The sequence below is a fragment of the Peromyscus californicus genome, unplaced genomic scaffold (genome assembly GCF_007827085.1).
Source record: "Peromyscus californicus insignis strain IS unplaced genomic scaffold, ASM782708v3 Scaffold_9__1_contigs__length_137607984, whole genome shotgun sequence".
NCBI classification, from domain to species: domain Eukaryota; kingdom Metazoa; phylum Chordata; class Mammalia; order Rodentia; family Cricetidae; genus Peromyscus; species Peromyscus californicus.
In genome coordinates, this window is record NW_026294617.1 from 7,473,835 (window position 1) to 7,499,668 (window position 25,834).

The window sequence follows — 25,834 nt, forward strand, 5'->3', positions numbered from 1 at the left end:
CACTTTCTACCAAGGGAACATTCTATCTTCACCCAGGGAACCAGTCCAGCCCCAGAGCTGTGATCACCATGTGCACCAGGCAGTGTGGGGAGGAGACTCTGTCAATTACCAGGGTCCCTCTGTCACCCTGGATAAATGCTCATGGTCTCTGCTGCAAGAGCTTTGTTTTGTGCGTATGAGAACGTGAGGCAGAATAATTTTGCCAAACTGTGAGAATTCATGTCTGGCAGCAGGCTGCCACCTCTACATCCTTGGTCGCAGGGGAGACTTTCCAAGGTCTTGACTTCATTCACACAGACTGAGGAAGCTCACTGCCCCAGGCCTTTGCATTACTCACACATACTTCCATAATAACATTTACAACAATAACTAAAAACAAACCCAGCATAGCGCTGAGGTGAACGAGGGGAGAGCTCAGGGGAACAGGTTCCTCGGAGGAAGGACCCACAAGCAGCCCGGAATCCTCCACTTTCTCTTAACCATACCTGTCTTCCAGGGAAAGCAGGCCTCAGAGTTCTTTGGTAACTCAAGATAGTATGCCTGAGCTTACTATCTCTGCTGATGGTCTCTGGTGATGGTCTATACATTAAACTGCACCCCACATACAGTACCTTTAGAACTCTAAATTTTTCTGTTTTGCCTTTCACTTTCTATTTACGCATATTCTTACATGACATTAATGCAAAGCACATGTCTTAACTACTTTATATGTAATCACAAATGTTACAACAATGCAGTAATATGCATCTCCCTGAAATGACCCACACTGCAGAGATAAACTTCAATGTCCTCCCAGGTTATCTCAGACCAAGTGAAAAATCCTGAAGCTCAGGGTGGTGGCCACATAACAAACAACACAAAAACAGAATTCTTCCTATTTTATTTCAACACTTTGCAAGTTAAAAAAAATTACATATCTAAATTTGAAATCTCAGTATTAATTTAAAAATATTTTTCTAATAAATTTTTCAAGGTGAGTCATTAAAGAATGAATTATCTAATCATGAATCCTGAGACTCAAATCAACAATGCATTTAAATAAGGAGGAAAAATGTAATATAAGAAAATTATGGGACAAATTAAATACTCTTAAAATTGTTTACTTAGAGAGTCCGCTAAAGTCTGGCCATACATTAGAACCATTGCCTTCTCCAGTCCTCAGCATGCTTCTCACACATGCCTAACACATGCATGATGCCCTCACACATGATATTATGTCTCTGTGTTTGATTTGTCACTACTGAAGTTAAAATGAGTCACAAAGGACCAGCAGTGGCAGAACAGAAGACGTACGTACCCCACTTGACACTGAAGCCATGAGATGTGACGGGTCCTTTAATGAGGGGTCTGGTCGGAGGTCCAGGCCTGTCAGGACTGGTTGTGCAAACCAGGACTTCGCTTGGGCAGCTTCTCCCTTCCATGTTAGAGGCAGTCAGCTGGAACGCAGCCACGAGAAGAGAGCGCACGTAAGGGATAGGCTACAATTAAGTCGATGGTGTCTTTGTGACATTGCGAGGTCAGCTACATAGACTCTGATACATCCAGCTATCCATTCATGTTTTCTTTCTTCAGACCGTTGATTTAAGTGTTTGTGATCACTTATTTTGCTTATAATTTGGTTATTAACAATTAAAAATAAAACTATAAGGTAGGTTTTAGCTAAAGGTATTTGTATATCCTTACAAGAGGAACTATAAGCCTAGGGTAATGGTACACGCCTGCAATCCTAGCACGTGGGAGCTGGAGGCAGGTAACTGTGAGTTTGAAACCTTTCTAGGCTATGTAGCAAGTTTCAGGCAATTCTGGAATACAGAGTAAGGCTATGCTTCAATAAAGGAGGAGGAAGAGGAGGCTGTAGTGGCAGCATATATAAAATCAGTATGTTCCCACCATTCTGTGCTGTCTGATGAAAAGAAAACATGGATAAACCAGACAAACACTTACTTATGGAAGAGTCAGACAGCGCCACCTGGTGGAGAATGTCAGCACTACAGCTATGCTCTGGGAGCCAACATTGGTATTTTTAGCATACCAAAAACAATTATATTCCTCAAATAGTCAGTCACAACATTCTGCTTGATAATTTGACAAATACTGGAGTGACTACACGCCAAATTAAATTACTTAGCCCTAAAATTAGAGATGGGAGGGCGGAGAAACCTCGGGGCATATGAGGAAGAAGGGTGCCATGCACAGGGCCAGCACAGGAAGCTGTGGGATAGGAGGAGGCACTCATGAGCAACACAAAGCAGCCTTCACAGATCACTACGGGGACATTAGTGGTGGCAGTTCTCAACCTGTAGGTCAAACGAACCTTTCACAGGGGTCCCATCAGATATCCTGCATATCACACATTTACATTATGATTCATAACAGTAGCAAAATTACAGCTATGAAGTAGCAATGAAATAATTTTATGGTTGGGGGTCAGCACAACATGAGGAACTGTGTTAAGCGGTTGTAGCATCAGGAAGGTTGGGAACCACTGGCCTAAGCTGCGGAAGGGGTTGGAAAAGGGAGAGAAACAACAGACAAAGAGTGAGCAGAGGGCACTGGACAGCCAGGGCATTTGAGGACAAGCGGCACAAGGAGGCAGCAATCGCTGGGGAGTGCAGGGACACACGCTGCAGGTCAGGTCCTCCCGGCTGGACACCCGCCCTCGCTGTAACAGCATCTTCTTGCATGGTTTTCTGTCTAGAAACTAGATTTTCAAATTTAAATATGGTGGGTGCTCGAAGGTGTGTGTGCCACTTTGAAGGTGCTGTCCATTTTAGTCCCTTTCTGGCCGGCAGACTGCACTGGAAACGGAAGTGGAGAAACACTAAACAGTCAGTGTTAGCACCCAGGCAGTAAGACTCACCCTGAATTTGTACTGTGTGCTTCTTTTGAGATTTTTCACAGTACAGGTTAGATCTTCTCCACTGTACTTTGGGTGGAAATGGTTATCCTGAAAAGGCAAAGCCAGAAAGAGTCATCAGAATCATAACATCCGGGCCTCAAATTCCGAAGGACCCAGAGCTTTTTACTGTGGCTTCCTATCTCCACCAGTGAGCCTGGAAGCTGGCAGCCACTGTTAATGGAGTATCAGGGTCCACTGTGCCGTGGACAAGCTTTCTAAATTCAGGTCTCATCTGTCACACGGCAGTGTAGCCTGGCTCTGGCCAACTGTGTATGACAGAGCAATAAGCACTTGAAATATTTTCATTTAACAATTAATGTGTCCCGAGAAAAGCCTGTTGATTGGGAGGCTGACATTGCAAAGGGCTATGCAATAGTAGGCATGCAAGGTTCCTGAGCTACAGCGCTCTCTTCTGGCTAAGGGAGAAAGCACAGCTTGGATGGGGAAGGACATTCTCCTTTAAGGGTAGACCTTACTGCTGTAGGTGAATACACTGAATCCATTCCATAGTGTTCTCCATCCTCTCTCCCTCTGTCCCTCCCTCCCAGGCAACTTCTGTGCATCAGGATCCCTTCAGGCTCAAGAGAATCAGCCTTGCTAAAAGGCATACAGAACCTGGTCCACAAGACACTTACATGTCATCTAAAGAGGGCAATCGAAAAATAAAACCCTACACACACAGCAGGCATGCCACGTGGTGTTGTAGGCTGTGAAGGCATATGAAGGCAAGAGACGGGCTGCTGGAGCCCCTGAGATGCTGCCACAGCAGAAGGGGTTGATCAAGTACAGTAGCCACATGTGGCTCTTGGGATTCAAACTCAATACAATTAAAAATACAGCTGCTTTGGTCAGTAGCCATATTTCAAATGCTCACAGACACACGTCCTGCAAAAGCTATGAGATGTGTCTACCACTGCACAGAGTTCTACACAACAGAGATGTTCCAGAGTGGTCAGACAAGGCTATCCTAGGAGGGTATTTGCTGAGCTGTGAGAAGAGACCCAAAGGAAACCAGGAAAGTGAGGACAGTATCTTCAAGGAGCTCCCTGCAGGAAGACACAGGAAACACAAGTCCAAAACGCCAGGGCACAACGGGTAAGTAACAAGGGCAGAGACAAAACCCAAGCACACAGGGCCAGTGGGGGTGGCCATCAGGAGAGCTGCGACCCCTCTGCAAGAGGGTGGCCAGGTGGGATGTGCTCTGGACAGTGATCAAAGAACACAATGATGCTGCTGAGGCCCAGCTGAGGGGCCTCTGCAGTCGTTCAAGGCAAGGGGAAGGCTGTGCTGAGGAGGCCTTCTTAGCTGTGGAGACGGTGAACATTTGTTAGATTTCTGGATAATTTTGAAGAAAGTTTAAAAAGATTTGTTGTTGATTATATCTGGCGTCATGGGATGAGTCCAGCTGAAAGGACCAGCAGCCATTTGCTGAGCTGCAGAAGGGCGGTTTGACGTGCACAGCAGTGATGGCCGTGGTAGAAACAAAGAGTGGCCTTGACCTTGGGTAGGAAAGTATCAGGATGCTCTGTAGGTGCGGAGGCTGCATGACTTACATTTTCATCCTCCTGGATGTCCAGGGTGTAGGTAATTACTTCCTCAGGCGAGCAGCCTTCTGGCCTGTTCCATTGCAGTGTGATCCAGGTGACGCCAGCTCGGACGAGCCTGGGTGCTGAAGGCATCTGTGGGATGTTTCCTAGTGTATAGCACACCACCTCCTGGCTGTATCCACTGCAGAGGAACGAACAGAGGAGATATCAGTGAGATGCTTCCCACTGTATAGCACACAATCTCCTGGCTGTAACCACTGCAGAGAAATGAACAGAGGAGACATCAGGGGATGCTTCCCAGTGTATAGCACACCACCTCCTGGCTGTATCCACTGCAGAGGAACGAACAGAGGAGACATCAGTGAGATGTTAACCAGTGTATAGCACACCACCTCCTGGCTGTAACCACTGCAGAGAAATGAACAGAGGAGACATCAGGGGATGCTTCCCAGTGTATAGCACACCATCTCCTGGCTGTAACCACTGCAGAGGAATGAACAGAGGAGACATCAGTGAGATGCTTCCCAGTGTATAGCACACCATCTCCTGGCTGTATCCACTGCAGAGGAACGAACAGAGGAGACATCAGTGAGATGCTTCCCAGTGTATAGCACACCATCTCCTGGCTGTGTCCACTGCAGAGGAACGAACAGAGGAGACATCAGTGAGATGCTTCCCAGTGTAGAGCACACCACCTCCCATCAGGACTGTGTCAGGAGTCCCGGCATTTTAGAAGTGGGAGAGTATGCCTCTACCTAGCCCCACTGGTGTGTGGTGGGAAAGGATCCTGTACACAGGACATTTCCCACCACAGCTCTCAACTGTGCTATTGTGTCCCCACTGTCTGCATTTCACAAAGGCACTCCAGCTGTAACAAAACTGGCTTCTGATTTCATCTCCCTCAAAAGCACAGCACGGCACCACATTTATCAAGGTACGAGCAGCGGCTATCAAAAGACTTCGCACAAATGTGTGTACAAACAAGTCACGTTGTTGCAGGATCATGAGTTTTACAAACTGTTTTCCAAGTCTGTGGTGCTCCTAACTCATTTAAAAATCCCCGAACAATAAAAAACTGTATCGCTACTGCTTCTTAGGCACTGGGAGCAGTTCTAAAACTCTGTGATGTTACAGAGGGGTTCTCCAGGCTGGGCAGCTAACCGCTTAGTCTAAGGTGCCGTCAGGAAACGAAAAGACTTTTCCCTTGATCGAGAGTTACCTAGCAAGAACTGAGACATGGTCTTTTTTCAAAGCCCCTTAATCAACAGGCTCCTTGGTTAGGCCCCTCTTCCCCTCCTCCTGCAGCCTGGAGACACCTGCAGACAGGCAGCCCAGTTTTCTCTGATGCTGTAACTTGAGGACAATGGTCTCTAGGCGGCATTTTCTTTGTATCAGCTACAGTCACACAAATGAAAAGGAGAGGCCTGGAGGACAGGCGCATCGCCACGTGACACAGAACAAGGAACAGGGGCTGGGGGTGGGGGGGGACACCCAAGAGGATGGCCTCCTTCACAAAGCTCTACTGCCACCTTCCTCTTGGTCCCCAGAACCTCTAGTGGGCCTCACAACACAGCGGTGAGGTTGAGTACAGGTCAGAGTGCTCTGTCACCTCAGAGGCCTTCTCCTTCCTTAGAACTTCCTCTCAGAATTGCTGAGTGTGGAGGAGGCTTCCTCCAACCTTCAGGCAATGTGAGAGACAGCCAGAATCATGCGTTGAAGGCTGAAGGGCCAGAAGAAGAAGAGACGCCATACCTGGTGCCGATGTCGTTCCGAGCAGCGAGCCTGAACGTGTAGCCCATGGCTGGACAGAGTTTTGTCAACTTGCAATGCTTCTGGTTCCCAAAGAAACACTGTCTGAAGCCACTGTTTCTCTTTCCCTGGAAGAGCACAGAGACGAGCCGGCATTATTATCGAGCAGAGAGGCACCCAGCACATTGCACTCTTAATTTTCCTGTTTATTATTATCATTAGACTTGTTGACTCATTCATTTAAAAACTTTAAAAATTATTGTACAAACAAATGGGGGTTTGCTGTGACATTTCCAAATGGATGCAATTTAAAAAACCAAATGACTATAAGAAAATGAAGAAATATTTTAAACAATTGCTGAAATTTCTAGTTTGGGTGAACCAACAACAGAATAAGGCATCCAGAGAGGACCCATGTTGAACATAAAGCACCCACAGGGAAGCCTCACCCTGACACAAAAGCCACTCAGACCTGCCACCAAGGCCCAGAGCCCTCGGACTTGCATTTCTTGCAGGGTTTTGGTTGACAGTATCAGAAGGTCCTTTCAGACACAGGACAATGTGGCAGTAAGGATCACGACTGCTAAGGTCTCCCTTACTTGGGGTGGTGGTCATGGCCAGTAGAGCATGTGAGTTTCTGACAGAGCTGAGGATTGCCACCTTGGAAGGAGCCTGGCCTTTCTCAGGAGTCCTCCCACTCCCCAAGGGCCCATCTGCAGCTGAACACCAGGCAGGTGTTTCTTGTCTCTTCTGTCACAGTGGCCTAAACTCCTTGACACACACATTACAGTGATAGTGAGCTGTTTGTTTACAGATCCCTAAATACTGGTCACAAGCCTTTGAATCATCTGTCCACATCTGTTTTCTTCCCAAAAGAGCTCAACCACTGTGCATAGACTTGAACATCAATGTCTGATAAGCTTGGAACATTGGTTGAAAGCCTATATACACCTCCCTGCCCCCCATGGCACGCCCCCTCCCCACACTGTATTCATTCTAAGTTTCTTATGAATACCTGTCAAGTTTGTTGGAATACACTGCTGGCTGGTTAGAGGTCTCCCATGGTCTGGCCTCTTTCTCTAAACTCAACAGTATGGAAACTCCCTCAAGGCTTCCTGCCCTTATCTGGAGAATGCTCCTGGGCCTGGAGGACTGACCTTATCTGAAAGTTGTCTCTAAACCAGATGCCTGCCTCTAAAACCAGATTCCTGATTCATCCTTAGCTTGACCTTTGACACAGATCCCTGCTAAGATGACCTGTGCTGGGAGCTCTGCTACAGGACCCTACTGCCACGTACAAAGCCTTGCGACAGGAGCGTGCCACTTAATGTCAACTAAGTTTGTCCCCAGCTCCCCAATCCTATTTATTCCTTATACTCTGGAATAAAGTTGAGCTGATTCACTGAAATCTGTCTCCCGGAGACATGGGTGCTCATGGGCCGCATACAAAGCTTTCTGTCTTCCCTTCTGCCTCTTTCGCCTCTCAGACTGGTGGCCAACACACCAAGAGGGAAGGAGGACCCCCACACAAGTTCTTTTATGTGAAAAGAAAAACACATAGGATGTCTGTCTTTTGACCTGGGAACTGAACCCAGGTTTCTATACACCATAGGCAAACTTTCTACCACAGACTCATTCCCAATCCCCACACTCCATGTTATTCTAAGACAGGGTCTCCATACTTCTTCAAGCTGGCCTTGAACTTGTGACCCTCCCTCACCAACCTCCTGAGTAGCTGGGTTATAGCCTAAGTTACTAGGATGAGCCCTCAAGTGGGGTCTCGTAGTACCCCACTTAAGGAAAAGGACCATTTAAATTGTGCCATGTTCAGAGACATAGAAATTCATATAAGGATTTTTCTAGAACAATATTTCCATTCATAACGCACATCTTATCTTATTATCTTATTAACTGCCCATGAAAACAAACAAGCAAACACACTAGGCTGGCATGGTGGTGTTCACATACAATCCCAGCCTCCTGAGGCACAGGCAAGAAGAGCTACAGAAATTTGGGGCCAGCTTGGCCCAAAACATATTGAGTTTGAGGTTAGCTAGAGCTACAGAGGAAGATTCTGTTTCAAACAAAACAATGCAAGCTCACATATTAACTAACCAATCCACAACAGACCTAACATTCTCACTGAGTACAGAGACTCCAGGAATATTCTGAAACTCTCAATTACTCCTACAGCACGAAGCAGGCAGTTTTCCTCTAGGCCAATTCACGCATCTCCCTCGGGTACACAGGCTCTGAACAGAGACTGTGAGAACGTACTCTAGGTGACGTGTAATTAAAAACAAACGCATAGAACAGACAGATGAAACCCAACAGTGGAAACTACACTGCTCACAGCTCCTCCCCAAGCAAGATGGCGCTGTCTCTGACAGAAACCCTGAAGGCCCTTAAGATTCAAAGTTCATTTTGTCAAGGGTTCAAAATACACTCAGGTCCAACTATGGACAGATGGAGGATAGAAAGTGGAGTATTTTCCATCGTGACCGAGCGAAGTCATCGTGTGCTGGACACTGCTGACTTTCGCTGTCACCTTGAGTGCTAAGGTTGGGGTAGTAGGTTTATTCATAGAGAACTGTTTGTGCATATATTTGCCTGACTGCTCAGGGTCTCACTACACGGCATGAGCATTCCAGTGTGTGTGTACTCATTTCAGTAGTACTAGATCTGCCTTTCTTCTGCCTTTCTTCCTGAACTTTGAGTAAACAGTGTGAGAAAGGCACGGCTTGCCAATGAGGCTGTATCAGTTCCAAACCTTGGCTTCCCTTCGGTGCCTCGTTTTTCCTTTCTCTATGTTTGCCCTCCATTATCCATTTCTGGTACTTAGAACTGTAGCCAGTAAATAAAGGCCAATCTTTTCTTACTAGTCAGTTTGCTTTAATATATAAAGGCCATACTGTCTATGACTTAAATAAGGAGGAGTGGAGAGGTGTCAAAGTAAAACCTAGCATTCTCCTTTCAAAGGAGTGTGGCTGCGGTGTTCACATGGGACCTGGGAATGGAAACATCTCTGTGCCTTTAAAGAGCAGCAGCCCAACGACTTTAGACATAGTATTCAAATGTTCCTTCTTATTTATTTTTCCTTTTACATTATGTGTGTTTGTGTGTGAGGGTGGGCTTGTGCATGGGAGTGCAGTTCTTGTTATGGACAGAAGGGGGCGTCAGATCTCCTGGGACTGGAGTCAAAGATCGGAGGCATGGTGTGGGTGCGGGGACACAACTCAGGTCTTCAGCAGTCCATGCGCTACACTGCCGAGTTGTCTCTCTCTAGCCTCCAAGCTTTCTTTTAATAACAATCCCTGAGATGTGCCACGATGCAACTAGAACTTAGGAATATGGAACTGAGTTTTAGAAACAATAATTTGTTGAGTTTGATCAGGTAATTAAGCTTTCCAGAGTTGAAGAACAGAAGCTTTTAGGAAGTCACCGAGGATAAAGCAAACCCAAGAGCAGGCAGGCCATCAAAGTATCAGACAACAGAGAAGTGTTGGAATAAAAGAAAGCATCCATGCACGACAGGCTTCACATTAAAAACTGGAAAGAAAAAAAGAAACTGACATTCACAAAAGCTACTGCCGTCCCAAGAGGGGCCACCAGATGAGAGGTCAGGAAGGAGAGACCAGCCATGCAGGGACATACCCGCATCTTGCTGGCCTGTCACCAGCCTGGCTTCCACGCGGTGCGTAAGAAATGCAGTAAGTAGTATTGAAAAGGGCAGAGAAAAAAGAGAACCAACACACAGATAACGTCTGTAACAGACCTCCCCCTCCATAAGTACACAGGAGGCGTGGGGATGTTTACAAACTGTAGATCCTGGGTTAGTAACAGCTGTGATGAAATTCTGTTTTCTGTTGGCAGCTGTAGACAGGATAAAAAACCCAGCTAATGCCCAAGACAAAAGACTGGGAGATTCCAAAGAACTGACAGGAAGGATAATATGAACGCTTATGATTTTTTAAAATCAGAAATTAAATACGTAAAAGCTGTCACTCACAGTGAGGGTTTACATTGTGTAGATCATGGCTCTCACATTTAATAGGATTCTGAGAGAGAGAAGCCTATGGCATGTTCTCTCTTCTAACAAAACCTAAGTGACACAGGTGTGTTGCACTGTGCTTTACCTAGAAAACTTATTTTGTGTGTGTGTTTGTGTGCACATGTCTGAAAGTGAGTGTGAGTGCAGAGCTGGAGAGACTCTTGGGTGTTGATCTTAGGCTCTGTCCACCCTCTTCAAGGGCAGTGTCTCAATGGGCCTAGAACTCACTGGCTTGGGCTCAGCTCTCTGCCTCCCTACCCTTGGGGCTGTGACATCATGTTTTTAACGTGGTTTTGGGGAGTTGAACTCAGATCCTTACGCTTGCAGAGCAAACATCAACCTTCTTGGCCCAGGCAACATTTCTCCCCCATAACTGAAGTCAGCCATTGCAAAGTTCTCTGCTAAGATGACCTTAATAAAATGAAATTTGAGAGAAATTAAACATGGCAGAGATTTTGAAGATTTTAAGAATTAGACTATATTTTTCTCTTACCCTTTTACTGCCTATTTTAAATATTTCTATCTTTCTAATCTATTGTTAAAAATTAAAGTTGGTGATTTAGTAAGTTTATACCTTTAGAAAAGTAATTTATTTTCTCCTTCCCAAAAAGGGAACATTTTGCTGAACTGTGGTGAGTCACTTGAGGAAGGAGACACACGCTCCTGCTTCTCAGGAGCAATATCCCTAGGTATTTTAGCCCTGTCCTCATCAACAATCTGGTCAACCATGGGCAGCAGGACAGCTTTGACCAGGCCTAGTTCTGATCAGTCACCACTGCTGGGCTCTCCATGGTGTGGTGCACAGAGGAGACTCGGGTCCCCAGCAGCACCAGGACTTTGGCTAGGTGCAGCAGGTCCGCTGAGCACACGCAGTCTGGAGCAGCAGACGTGGAGACAGCCCTGTGCTGTCCTTGGTAGAAACTGAATGACAAGTTTATCCCAATTGAAGAAATGAATAAGAGGAGCCAAGCTCCCAGCCCCGGTCAGTTTGAGGCAGACCTGGCCACTGGGCTATTGACCTACTTTGACATGAACTGAAATAACCCCTGCCATGTTCTGACCTGACTTCACTGCCAGAGCCTGTGAGTCCCAAAGAAAGGCTGTCTTTCAGGGTTCACTGGCTTGCTTCCGTTCATAAACTGCGGCATGCACTCATGCTTGTTTCTACAGCTCGCTCTGAGTTCATCCGAGGGCAGCGTTAATCTTTACTAGAATGTGAGACAGTCGTGGAGTGTAGACAGGGTGCAGACCAGGCCCGAGGTGCTTCACTTCCAAACCTGGGCTACTTCCCTTTCCAAGTTCCATGATCCCTACCCCTTTCCAGTCCAATGGTAGCAGTTCATCACCCTGAGGAGCTATTTTCTGAGCAGGGCCCAGATGCTGCCCCCACCCCACAAACTCCTGGTCAAAGCTGCTCTCGAGGAAAAGGACTTGGACTTGCCAGCCAGCTGGCTTGTGTTCATGGCATCTTCAGACCTTCCCATTCCTGAGATCCTATCCCTGCTCCCTTTTCCTCTTCTCACGGAAGAAAAGCGCCACTCAGCTCACCCCGTCAACCCGCAGCATGTCTGTGGAAGCCAGGTCACCGTAACAGTATCTGCTAGGCTGCACACCTCATCTCAACTGGGCAAGCAACTGCTTCCCTAGATTTCGACACCCACATCCTAAAGGAGCCAGCAGCTGTAGGGAGGAGAGCGAGAGCCTTCGAACAGAACTGAACACACGCGTCAGTGTCTGCCTCCCCTCATGTTCACATCTGGTTGCGAGTCCTGATGACGGTGTGCATATTATACTACATTCTCTGGGCTCCTGCTTTCAGAGGAATGGCAACGGCCGGCAGCTTCTTCTGTAAGTTGTTCGAGCAGGGATAGGTAAGGGTGAGAGGAGGGAGTTCAAGGAGGCGCCTGTGTGGGTACACTGCAGAGCAGAACCTACTTCTGCAAGCACTTCAGGATGGATGGTCACTCGAGGGACAAAGATCTTTTCCCCAAGGAGTACAGATGTCTTACTACACACTTTACCTTAAAATGAAATTTGGGGATAAATTAAACATGGAAGAGATTTTGAAGATTTCAAGAATTAGACTACATGTTTTCTCTTACCCTTTTACTGCTTGCTTAAATATTTCTATCTTTCTAATCTATAGTTAAAAATTAAAGTTGGTTACTAAGTTTATACCTTTAGAAAAGTAATTGATTTCCTCCTCCCCCAAAAGGGAACACTTTGCTGAACTGTGGTGAGTCACCCGAGGAAGGGGACACACCCTCCCACTTCTCAGGAGCAGCAGACACACAGAGGTGGGTCTGACCCTCCAGAGACGAGCACAGTGCCTTCCTTCCTGGGAACAGAGAAGAACCACTGAGGCACGCTCCTCCAGCGTCCTGAACTGTGCTGAGGATCTCGTCCTGCCTGCTTACCAAACCCTGCTTGCTTGCTCTCTGTCTCTCCCTCCTGCCTCTACCTCTCTGTCTCTCTCTCTGCCTCCTGCCTCTGTCTCTCTCTCTCTCTCTCTCCCTCCTGCCTTTGTCTCTCTCCCTCCTGCCTGTCTCTGTCTCTGTCTGTCTCTCTCTCTCTCCCTCCTGCCTCTGCCTCTCTGTGTCTCTCTCTCCCTCCTGCCTTTGTCTCTCTGTCTCTCTGTGTCTCTCTCTCCCTCCTGCCTTTGTCTCTCTGTCTCTCTGTGTCTCTCTCTCCCTCCTGCCTCTGTCTCTCTCTGTCTCTCTGTGTCTCTCTCTCCCTCCTGCCTCTGTCTCTGTGTCTCTCTCTCCCTCCTGCCTCTGTCTCTCTCTGTCTCTCTGTGTCTCTCTGTCTCTCTCTCCCTCCTGCCTCTGCCTCTCTGTGTCTCTCTCTCACTGTGACATGGTCTCACTACATTGCTCTGGCTGGCCTGGAACTTGCACGGGGTGCCCTTCCTGCCTCTTGGGTTCTCTGACTACATTTCTGATACTCCTTTCTCCTGCTCTTCCTTCTCTCCTGAACACACAACAGAAAAGAAGGAAGAAAAAACATGTTGTGTTCAAACGTCTGTGATCTCCTACCTCACAGCCCAAGGTCCAGCACCTAAGAGCTGGTGCTGTCTATCAGGACTCAAAGCAGTCAGGAGAACCTTGACACAGGGAGAGTTTGGGACATGGAATGCTTTCATTCCCTATCTGTGCAAAAACAGTCCTCCAGGCCTTACCTGTCCACATAGGCGCATGTCTCTCAGAACCAAGTAAAGAAATGTCACACAAGGCTTCTGGAACAGTGACAAACAGAGCATCTGCCTCTCTGGAGGGACATTCACCTTACAATCATGACCAGCCCGAGACTGCCATGCTGTGAGGAATCCCAAAGCCAGCAATGACCGCTGTACCAGAGAGGGAAGCTGCCTCAGAGGACTGCTACTCAGTCAATGAGTCCTCCCAGCTGAAACTCAAGATTTCACAGAGCTGGCTGACTATTCCCCGAGCCCAGTCCAATCCCTACTCCAGGATTCATGAGCACGAGTAAGAGACTGTAGGGCTGGGACGTCGTCGGCTGGCAGAGTGCTTACCTAGCACGCACCAAGATCTGGGTCTGATGCCCAGCACCACATCAACGGGGCAATCCCACACATCTGCAGTCACTGCACACGGAGCGGCAGGCAGGGGGATCAGGAGTTTAAAGACAAACTAGTCTATAAGACAACTGTGAGGCCAGCTCGAGACACACGAGTCTCGGTTTCAAAAATAACCACCTAAATGAAGAATGTGATTATCGCAAGCTATTATTATAGTCATCCCTTCTACAATTTCACACTCATTCGATGCCCCTTGTCCGAATTTCAGCAAACTTTTATCAAAATCCCTGCTTGCAGAAGACCACATGCCTCCCCTAACAGGTGCTCTGCTTTTGTATACCCTTGAGTATACGCAAAGCCATCCAATACACTAAAGGACCTTTAAAATGGCCCCTCAAAATCACTGCAGATGCAAAAAACACAGTCAAACTTCTGGACACCAATGACTAACCCAAACTGCCCCCCTCAGTAATGCAATTACTTCATCTAGAGAATTACAATTTAGACCAAAGAAAAATCTTGCTTTCTTTTTAAAGTCCTGAAGATGGAAACCAGAAACTAAGGCACGACAGACAAGCGCTATACTACTGAGCTACATTCCCAGTCCCTGGGTTAAAACTTTTTAGCATGCCTTTCCAAGGTCTGAGCACAAACAAAACAGCTTTTCCCAGGCCCTCCGCTTGTAAGCGGGCTGGGGGGCTCTAACAACACAACGGGAAAGGGTTCCAGCAGAAAAGCCAATTGACAGGAGGGTCAGCCTGCCTGAAAACTGGTAGGGAGGTGCATAAAAAGTACTTGATTCTGTTTATAGGACCGGACTAGTTTTTAAAGTTAAAGTGTATTTAAAAACAGCATGTTACTGTTGGTGTTAATTTGTCAAAGAATGTAACAGAAAGACCGAAAACAGTCAAAAATCCTTTTTCAAGTCGTTTTTCCTCTACTGAACCTCCTCGGAGCAGCCGTCTTCAGTATGTGGGAAGACGGACTTTCCACAAGAGAACTTAACACTTCTGGGCTAATTCTACACACATAATTCACAAGCATCCCAATTAATTCAGGCTTGTGTTCGCCTGCCAGAGTAATTCTGTACACTGTGGGGGCTGTGGTGCCCTGGCTAACATTCCCAATTAGTTTGGCACCACCCGTGCTGGAGGAGAGGATGCCCAACAAACTGGCACCCACAGATGAAGCTGGTTGGTGTTTTCAATTGCCTTGAAATTAGCAGATTAGAAATGTCCCCTTGTTTATTTGCACATCTTCATTCTTGGCACACAAAAATGGGGTGGATGGCTGAGTTGGACGGGTGCTTGCCATCCAAGCGTGAAGACCAGAGCTGCATCCCAGAATCCACCTAAGAAAGAAGGGTATGGTGGCACTTGTTCACAATCCCAGAGCTGGGGACACAAAGACACAGATTCCCGTGGCTGTCGGTCCTACTTGTCTCAAAGACACAAAACAAAACAAGGTAGACAGAGCCTGGGGAATGTGACACCTGCCTCCACGCATGCCCACACGAATACCTACAACCAAGAACCCCAAGATGAGGGTGGAGACCCCACGGTGAACCACATGCTTATATCCTTCCCGGTGCCACCTCTTTCCACTGTCCTGACTTCACTTTCCAGGGTGACTAACTGTCTGCTAAGTAAGTTATATGATAATGACTGTGGCGTGTCCCCTACTTTGACTATGGCAATGTACAGGGTACGGACATGGGCCACGTCACTGAGCTGGCTCTCTGCAGGAGTACAGTTTAATCTGATAGAAATGCAACTGAAAATCAAAGAAGTGAGTCTGCACTGGCCAAATGGACCCTGCCAGGTCTATGCTATGGTTTAGTCTGCTCATGCATCTATATTTAGATGTTGTTCCAGAACTGGCAGACCCCAGGCAACATCAAAGATAAACATTGGCTTGAAATGTGCTCAGCAAACTAAATAATAGGTGGGGTCTCATAAAGGGGAGCTGGGGACACTCCACATCTGGGTGGATTTACAAATTTTCTAGTGCCAGACCGCACTCTACCCTCACACTGGCTCAGGAGACCTCTCCGAGACAAGAAGGGGTGTGTGGCTTGTGGCTGCACACACTGAATAAACAGCTTACATTTCATGCCCAGGAACACTAGAGATTCACTTCACAGGAGGCTTGGTTACCTGAAACAGGCAGGGATAGTTGGCAAGTGCCTAGGTTTAGAGAGGCTGCCGTGGCTTCACTACAAATCCCTCCAGATACTGGCATGGTCAAGGGCTTCGATGACTGCTGTGCTGAGAATGTTCCAGGGAATGGGGAAGGAAAGGAGCAGAGGTAGTTAACAAAAGCAGCAGCTGCCTGGGGCTGGAAAACGGTTCTGGCCTACAGCACTTGAGGTAGCGTGTGCCCATAATATCAGTGTTGGAGAGCTGGGACAGGAGGTTACCTGGAGCGTGCTGGCCAGTCTGGCTGAACTGTGGAGAGCTAAAGTTCAGTGAGAGCTCACGGCTCCAAAAATAAGATGAAGAGATCAGAGGAAGTCATCAGACATCAACCTCTGGCCTCCACATGTTCACAGCGTGCACGTGCGTGTGTACACACACACACAGAGTAGCCTTACAACTGATGTCTGAACTGAAGAATAGCTGGCTTGACCCACCACACAGGGAAGGCCTCAGGGCCTACCTTCTAGGTGGCCACCAGTAAACATGGCAGATACAGTGGACAGAGGAGGTGCTAGGGACTGAGATGAGTATTTGTGATTCCAGGCAGAACCTTCCCACAAAGTCTGCTTCTAGTGCACAGCCCCATTCTGTACATGCAACAAATAAAGAATCTGCCCAGTACCAAGATCCTAAAAGAGGGGGTCCTCTCCTTTCAAGCGTGCTTCTGAGTTCTTAAGACCTTTGTGCTGAATAGTTTTATGTCAACGTGATACAAGCTACAGTCATCTGGAAGGAGGGAACTTCAGCTGAGAAAATGCCTCCATAAGATCAGGTTGTAGGTGAGCCCGGAGGGCATTTTCTTATTTAGTGATTGGTTGGGGGAGGGGGAAGTTGTGCCACTGTGGGTGGTGCCATCCCTGGGCTGCTGGTCCTGGGTTCTAGAAGAAAGCAGTCTGGGCAAACCGCAAAAAGCAAGCCAGTAAGCAGCTCCCCTCCATGGCCTCTGCATCAGCTCCTGCCTCCAGGTCCCTGCCCTGCTTGAGTTCTGTCCTGACTTCCTTCAGTGATGAACAGTGACATGGAACCGTAAGTCAAATAGACCCTCTTCTCCCCGGCTCGCTTTGCTTATGGTGTTTCATCACAGCAACAGTAACTAAGACAGCCTTCTTGGCTGGTTCCTTCACCTGCACCTCTGGCTGGAGAAGCCACTTCCCGGCTCTCTGACAGGCCTGGCTGTGGTGGTAAGGATCTGTGATACGGTGAAACATTGCCACTTTACCAGGTAAGGTCTAGCTTACTGCACTGGAGCTAAAGATCAACTGTGATGGACTCACGCCCAGTGAGCCCTCGACCCCACTCCATTCCCCATAGGTACAGTCACTGGAAAAGATCTAAGACTGTATCTTCCCTTGACATTTCTAGCCTGATGCTGGCACTGAAGGGTGGAAACCAGGACTTCTGATTTCCTTCATGGAGTGAAGGCAGTGTGGCATGCGTGTACACAAGTGTGTGTGTGTGTGTGTGTGTGTGTGTGTGTGTGTGTGTGTGTGTGACAGAGAGAGAGAGAGAGAGAGAGAGAGAGAGAGAGAGAGAGAGAGAGAGAGAGAATACGAGTATTAGGGCCTATGTAAATGTCCTTGCCACTGTAAGAGAATCCCTGACAGAGGAAAGTAGAGGGAGAGCTTGCTTCGGCTCCTGGTCCATCACAATGGCAATGGTACAGTGGAGTTCATGTGAGGATCATGAGGAGGATGCTCTTCATATCCTGGTACACCAGGAAGCAGAGAGAGCTAGACCAGACCTATGGGTAGGTATAAGCTTCGAAGGGCCACTACCTAGTTAGTATCTACGTCTATCAGCCAGGCCCTATAGCCTGTCTCCACAGCCTTCAACTAACTACACCACAAATGGGAGATGTAGTATTCAAAACAGTAGCCTGTGGAGGCACTTCAGATTCAAGCCATAGTGAGCCTTTATGTGGGTTTCGTGGAGCTCAGCATGTCACTCAGCTTGGTGGTGCTGTCCTGACTTACGTTCCTATGACAGCTGTCACCTGACCAAAAGAGTCACATGCAAATTCACTGTGACAAGAAGCACTCTGAGAGGTTATCAACTCCTGAGCCACACAAGAGACTAGTTAACAATAAGTAAGTCACCAAATTCCTCCTGTGGAGGCAGCTCGATCCTTCAATGAGCTGAGCTGTCTCTCAACCCCCAGAGATATTGAGCAGCTGCTCTGTGAGTCTGGACACACCCCAGATGGTTTGTGCACTGCAACCATGGATACAGCATGGACTGTGGTCTGTTAACAGAGCTCATGGGCTCTTCCTGCTCTGGCCTTTTCTGTTCTCTTGTCTTAGCGCTCAGCATCTCTGGGTTTCCTTGACTGGCAGTCCATTCAGTTCCAGAGCTGTATAAGCTCTATAGTCACTGGGAACACAGATGCGAGCTTCCATCCGACCAGCTTAGCCACATGTGAGAAGGTTCTCGGGAGCTTCAATCATCTCAACCCACAGAACTGTGCTGTGGATGATTGATTGATAAATAAATTTCTGACTGGCCAGTAGCCAGACAGGAAGTATAGGCAGGACAGAGAGAGAGGAGAGGTCTGGGAAGTGGAAGGCTGGGGCAGGGAGACACGGGCAGGGAGACGCTGCCAGCGGCCACCATGAGAAGATGTTAAGATACCGGTAAGCCACGAGCCATGTGGCAACTTATAGATGAATAGAAATGGGTTAATTTAAGATAAAAGAACAGCCGGGCAGTGGTGGTGCACGCCTTTAATCCCAGAACTCGGGAGGCAGAGCCAGGCGGATCTCTGTGAGTTCGAGGCCAGCCTGGGCTACCAAGTGAGTTCCAGGAAAGGTGCAAAGCTACACAGAGAAACCCTGTCTCGAAAAACCAAAAAAAAAAAAAAAAAAAAAAAAAAAAGATAAAAGAACAGCTAGCTAGAAGCCTGAGCCATTAGGCCAAACAGTTTAAATAATATAAGCGTCGGTGTGTTTATTTTGTAAGTGGGCTGCGGGACTGCAGGGGCTTGGTGGGACCCGGAGAGAAACTCTGCAGCTACAGAACTGGTTTTCTGGTTCTTCCACAAACTCCGTGTCCCAGCAGAAGCTAAGCCAGCAGTATTTGAACATCGGTCTACGTGTGCCCTGACAGCAGCAACCCTGTCTAAAGTCCTGGCAGAAGCCGGTCTACTCCCATACTGTCCTTCACAAGGGATTTACACATGGGGGGTGAGGGTCAGTACACTAAATCTGCTGTGCTAAGTCATGTTAGCCAGTCATAATGTAAGCAAGTCATAAGATACAGACACTATCTTTCCATTGCAGAGACTGAGGCTCAGGGATACTTTCTCACTAATGAACATAAACACACAGTCTCAGGAGATCCATGAGCACTCTGAGTGACTAGCTGAGTGCCACCACACTCAAGTGTGCACACACGCACAGTATCAAAGAGTGCAACATTTAAGCTAAGTGTCCATCAACACTTCCTTTACAGAACTTTTTTTTTCTAAAATAGAAAAAGTTCTTATTTAACCACAAAAGATACAACTTTTTAAAAAAGTTTTTATTTTATTTTTTGAGAAAATGGCCAGTTCTTGGTCCACTCAGAACGCTTTAGGCTGAGAAGGCATGTACCTGGTGTGAATCTAAAGGCTCTCATCACTTTGTCCCTAACCTAGAGACCTCTGTAATCTCTTAGTCTGTAGTCAATCACTCCATGTGGTTAAATTTATGAGCTAATCACGTTAGCTATTAGATAAATACGAGAAGCTGACACCCTAAGAGTGTCCATGAGTAAGTCAATCCCCCATGCAGCAATTCTTCTAGAGAACTCCCTCCTGCCTCCACCACAGAATGCTGGGAGCTCCTCAAGCAGGGGGGAGCTCAGAGAGGACGGGCACGGACCTCCATAGGAACAGGAACCCTGTACTACTCCTCTCTCACTGACTCCCTTGGGAGGGAAGCTTGGTGCTGTGGATTATGCTTTGTTAATAAGTAGCTGACAGGCCAGTAGCTGGGCAGGAAGTCAGGTGAGAGAGCTGGACTGAGAATGCTGGGAAGGAGAAGGGCGGAGTCAGGAGTCGCCAGCCAGACGCAGAGGAAGCAAGATGAGAATGCTGCACTGAGATAAGGTACCAAGCCACGTGGCTAAACATAGATAAGAATTATGAGTTAAGTGTAAGAGTTAGTTAGGAATAAGCCTGAGCAACCGGCCAAGCATTTATAAGTAATATTAAGCCCCTGAGTGGTTATTTGGGAACTGACCGACAGGAGATAACTCGCTGTCCACAGCTTTGTGTTGAGAAAACCAGTGCCTGATGTTTAATAAAATGCTAAGGGGCCTGGGGAGACGGCTGTGTAGGTGAAGTGCCCGCTACACAAGCTGAGGGCCTGAGTTCGGATCCCTAGAAATGTGAAGATCCAGGTTCTGCCCTGAGGAGAACTGAGGAGGAAGAAAGGCAGGTCTCAGAAGCTGACTGACAACCATCCAATAGAAACCTGCTTGGAAATGACTTCTGCCTCCACGCTCCTGCCAGGGAGTCTCATGGGGGGGAGCTCTGGCCGGAGACCTATCTGCAAAGAGGCAGGGCAACTTCTCCAAGCCCAAAGGTCATGTGAGCCACAGTGACAGGGCCCTTGTTTGGTGTGGCAGGAAAAGCCACACCACTTCAAGTAATGAAAATCAACATGTGTCAAGTGAAAAACTGATCTCCCAGCTGAGAAGACAAGGATTCCAGAAGGTTCCATTCTTAGATGCTCAATGCCATCGCATACTGGGTTATCTCACATGGGTTTAAAAATTAAGCAGTTACCAAGCCAGTTACCAGGGCAGAAAAAGACCTCAGTCTTTTATCAATGCCCCACCAGTAACTTTCAAGTGAACTCCATGAAGTGAGAAAGCACTGGCCACGGGCTTGAGTAAGAGCTCCCGGTTGTTGCTCTGTCCTCTTCTGGTCCTCACTGAGCCCTCCCCCAACCCCAGCACTGCGGGCCCAGCAGAGCCAAAGGTCCGGCTTTATTTCAGGGAGGCTTCATTGGAGAGGCTTGAAAGCTGGGCTTTAGGTCCTGTACTCAAAATTTACCAATACTTTCAAAATGTTCCACTCATCGCCTTTGGAGCAGAGATTACAAACGGGGTTTCCTGGAGCAGGAGCCGCTGCTCTGTGCTGTGTACTAAAGCCTGGGACTCTGAAGGACACCTAGACACATGGTATACATGTGGACAGGTACACCTTCCCTCAGTTATGACCCTGGGCCTGGTGAGCTTCCTCAGCACAACTTTGAGACTCATCCATCTTTAAAAATGTTTTTATGCTTGTTTACTGTCTTGGTGTGTATCTCTGAGTGTGTGCATGCACACAAGGCATGCAGGTGGTTAACCTGAAGGTGTCAATTATATCCTTCCATGATGGGTTCCTCTACGTATACCCCACAATTTTTCTCTACTCATGTTTATTTCTGCAGTCCCTGGACAGCCCAGAGGTTCTGGATGTGTGGCTGAGGCCACAGCTGTGGAGAGGCAATGGGAGGTATGGTTCCTGGAAGGTTGTGGAGGCGGGACCTGCAGTCTAACGGCCTTTCCCAGCCTCTTACTCCACCATGTTGTACGAGAGCAGAGTCTAGAAACAGGCCCTGCACCAGGTGCACTGGCTCTAGAGAGTACCCGAAGGTTCCAGAGGGGCAGTCAGTGCTTCACGTGTCCTTACTTCCTGCAGGCCAGATGCTGTTCTTTCTCTGAATACCTGCCTGCCTTCCCTGTGGCCAGCGCCTGGGCAACATGGGAATAGAGACTCAGCAAGCCACTCTGAGGAGGGCTGCTGATCCTTTGGTCCCATTTAGAAACAAACTCCTAGACTATTTCTCTAGAAATTTCACTTCTAAAATGAGAAGCCGGGCAAGAACGAACTAGTTACTATTGCATGAAGTCTCATTGCCACAGACTATAGTCTATAGAACCATTTCCTAACCTTTCTAGGGGGAATGAGGAGAAATGTGGGGTATAAAACAAAGAAGTAACTGGCTGGAAAATGAGGAGCACGTGGCCAGGTTTGCTTCATTTGCATATCATTTACATATGCTCAAAAGCACACAGGAGAAGCACCTGGAGCTTGCTCAGCTACCATGGGGGAGAGTGCTAGCTTCCTAATCATTCTTCTCTCATAGGACAGTCTGCCATGTGGAGCAGGAAGGGCCGGCCATGCGCCAAGAATGCTTAAGTAACAAATGAATACATGAAATAATACTAAAAGCTATCCCAAAGTACTCTGATCAGCAAAGGTGAAAGACAAATCACCTACTTAGTGACAGCATGGATGCTTGCAAGCTGATGACTGTCTGTCTCTGCTGCCGCTTCCCAGATGGGATAACTATCTTAGTCTGTGTTCTTTGTGACCCTCTGCTGCCAGAGGCTATGACAGCCCTACAAGGTGACTGTTAAGCTACAGAGCACAAGAAGAGCCCTGTGTTGGCTCGTAGGTAAGAGGCAGCCTGGTATCTCCAGCAGAAGGCCGCAGAGCCAACACCAGCAGGTGTTGAAGAAGGTGGGAGAGGAGAGAAAGAAGCATAAAGAAGGTAGAGGATTAAGTAAGAATGGGGGAGAGAAAAAGGAGACCACTCACGGGGAGGTACAAGGCCCCAGGCTAACCACTGAGTACTTTGTGATGTCCAGTCCATGGTGGGTACCACACCAACACATTCCCTTCTACTGCTGGTTCCTTCAGCGGCCTACCTAGGAGGCTTCCCACTCAAACACTCAATTTCTCTGACTTTTCTGACCTTAGATTGTCACTGTTCTAAGAAGACAAACAGCAAAAAGCACAAGGCAGAAAGCCAGGCATGGGGGTAAAAAGGTGGTTTAGCTGGGAAATTGTTTACAACATGATCACAAGAACCCACATAAAATCCCAGGTACAGGGGTGCATGCCTGCAATCTCAGCACTGGGGAGGCAGAGACAGGCAGACCCCGGGGGCTTGGGGGTCAGCCAACTGGGTTCACCTATCTGCACCTATGAGGTATTTGTAAGGATTCTAAAGCCACCTTGGCAATTGTCTTTGGTTACTCAAAGCTGTTAAGATGCAACCCAAATGCAATACACTCCACAGAAAGCAATGACGGTCCCTTCCGTCACTTCAAAATGTCATTGCTAACTATTTGATCTATGTAAATGCTCCATTTTTAAGTTTCTCATACCTGACAAGTCATGTTTTTGCCCTTGCATACATTCTGAATTTTTTAATCTCTTCAAATTTAAGTCACAAAGATTAGTTAACTTGAACTATTCCCCATTGTTTTTTTTTTTTTCTCTTTTTTACATGTTCTATTTTTCAGTCCTTCGCGCCCTTTTCAAACCACACAAAGGGAGGATAAAGCACTGGCTGAATGCAGCAGAGGGCTACAGGAACAAAGGTACAGCAATACCTGCCATGCACAGGGGCTCCTGCAGGAGGTTCTGGGTGGACTGTGAGAGTGAGGACGGAGAGGCCTTGGGCCACTGGCTTACAGCAGAGCAGCTCTGAGGACAGGCTCACTCCATCCTGGGCACTGTCCCTGTCACAGGACAGTCTAATCCACAGACTCATGCCAGGTATGAATGAGATTTCATGTGCTGTTCCACTCCCAGACAGACATGAAGAAGGGCACCAGGTCACACTCCAAAGAAGACAACTGAAGCATGCTTACCAAATAGCAGGCTTTGCCTTATCAAAACCATCCATGCAGTGGAGATGAAAATGCAACCAACTGCAAATACACATGAATGCCCGGGGAGGCGGTGGGAATCGGAATCGATAAGACCTGCCTGCTTTCAGTAGCACTGCTTGCATAAAAGCAAGTAAATTTATTTTAATGCACAATCCACTGTACTACTTCAACTGCTTTTCCATCATCAACAGCTACTGCGCTAAGTAAGTGTCTGTAGTGATGTTGCATTTCCTTTGTCTGACACGTCTCGGGAAGGACCAGTATCTTGGAAATGGCATTTTGGATGGATGGATGTGGGAAGATGCTTACCTCGTCCCATTCTAAAAGGTAGCTGCTGATTTTTGAACCATTGTCAATTGGTGCCTAAAAAAGAAAATGATGAAATGAGACTGGAGAAAGTGTTCAGAGACAAGCTAGCAACTTGGTCAAAGACAGTGGCTGTCATAGCTCTGTGCTGTCCCCTCAGAGAGGGAGCCAGCAGCTGCCGCGGGGCCTTGGTAGACTCAATTACCTATTAACTTTCTACACCTCAGCCTTAAGAGCGGCCTCCTCACTGGCAGTTCTGGAGAGTAAAGCACACTCATTCCCACCCCTCTATACTCCTGCCCTGTGCACCCTGCTTCCTGTGGGATAAAACTTTGAAGAGTCACTTTAGGTTCAGTATATCAAGAAACAAAAGACCCGCTGTACCACACAGACACTGCTCGGGGCTTCGAGCAGGCACAGTCATGCCTGACTTTTTGTAACTTCCCCTCACAGCTTTGGACTTCTGTTTTGTTTTACTTTTTCCTTTAAGCACTTAGGATTAGAGAACCAGCTGTGGCATTAAGTCCCCCATCCTCCACTCCACCCTCCTGCACACACACACACACACACATACACACACACACACACACACACACACACACACGGAAAGGTTACATCCTCTGGATAAACTACCAGAGGGTACTAGCCCTTCACATGTTAGCAAAAAGAGGCTTCATTTCTTCCTGTGCTCATAAAAGAAATGTCAATGAGAAGACAAGGTTCAACATGGCAAGTAGCACTTCTAGAAAAGAGTACTTTACAGAACCTGAGCTATTAGCAGGGGTGACACTGTGTGGTTATTGCAGCACTCAGGGTAGAACGTTCTAGAAAGACTGAGAAAATAAGAGGCAAACAGTAGGAGCCTATCTTGTCTCAAAAATATGCTTGGATTTGGTTCTTACTCAGAGAGAGAGGGGCCCAGCAAACTGCACCACACCCTTGAAGACGGAACCCCAGCCCAGCTGTCTGCTTGCCAACGGTCTGGTGTGAGCTGTTTAATATCAACATGGAAATTTCATTTCCAAGAATGAAGATCTTTGATAGCTAGCTGGGAGACTATATGTAAATCACTCACGAATATACCCAGGTTTTTAAGAAGCACTCAGCAAATGGCAGCTGTTACTTTATCACTATTGATAATAAAACATTATCAGCGCTCTGTAAGAGCCACAGGTTCAGTCTTTCCCTCCCTTCCTGCTGACCCACCTTTTGTGAGAGTGTTGAGTTGGGAACTGAAGTCTTGAGCTTCGGTGAACTTTGAAGAAACTGGCAAAAGCCTTCAGGAGAAACCAATTCTTTGGCTTCCTCAGTTTCTTTGTGGAGTCAAGAACAGGCAGCAGCCAGAAATCTCCAGCTCACATACCTTTACCCAGAAGTCTCTGGCACACATGCCTTTACCCAGAAGTCTCCAGCTCACATGCCTTTACCCAGAAGTCTCTGGTGCACATACCTTTACCCAGAAGTCTCTGGTGCACATGCCTTTACCCAGTGTGCACACAGGCAACCTGCACCAGCAAATTTAAATAGATGCTGAGTTGAATCCAGGACCTTCCTATGTTTACGGATGACTAAATGGAACAGGGTACTTTTGGTCCCCAAGTGATCTCTCTGAAAGCTGCTGGTCCATCTGAGACCCAAATGCCACCCAAGCACAGAGCAGAGACATATCAGTGATTCCCAACTTTAAGTTTGTAAGATCTTGGGATCCCTCTGGTAATCTTCAGATTTCTTACATTTTTTTTTCAAAAGAAATAGATTTTAAATCTATTATCTCACATGAACTTTTAAATGAATGTGTATTTGCCAAGGAATTAACCAACAATGACCAGTTGGGTGCTAAAACTCTGAAAAGGTGGGAAATCACTGACCTGGATTATCCCTGGAAGCCAGGAA

At 47.3% G+C, this 25,834-nt stretch overlaps 1 protein-coding gene across 3 annotated transcripts in view; it reads right to left on the reverse strand.

Annotated features, from left to right (window-relative positions):
- The window catches only part of Fndc3b (fibronectin type III domain containing 3B), a 309,891-nt gene that overhangs the window by 47,634 nt on the left and 236,423 nt on the right, over positions 1 to 25,834 (reverse strand). For 2 of the 3 annotated variants that reach the window (XM_052730000.1, XM_052730001.1), the window contains exons 11-15: positions 23,945 to 23,998; positions 6,199 to 6,323; positions 4,453 to 4,627; positions 2,861 to 2,947; positions 1,298 to 1,436 (exon numbers count right to left, since the gene is read on the reverse strand). In XM_052730000.1, the coding sequence (XP_052585960.1) occupies positions 1,298 to 1,436; positions 2,861 to 2,947; positions 4,453 to 4,627; positions 6,199 to 6,323; positions 23,945 to 23,998 (580 nt within the window). The remainder of the gene's footprint in view (positions 1 to 1,297; positions 1,437 to 2,860; positions 2,948 to 4,452; positions 4,628 to 6,198; positions 6,324 to 23,944; positions 23,999 to 25,834) is intronic. The other variant, XM_052730002.1, reaches the window with a different exon arrangement.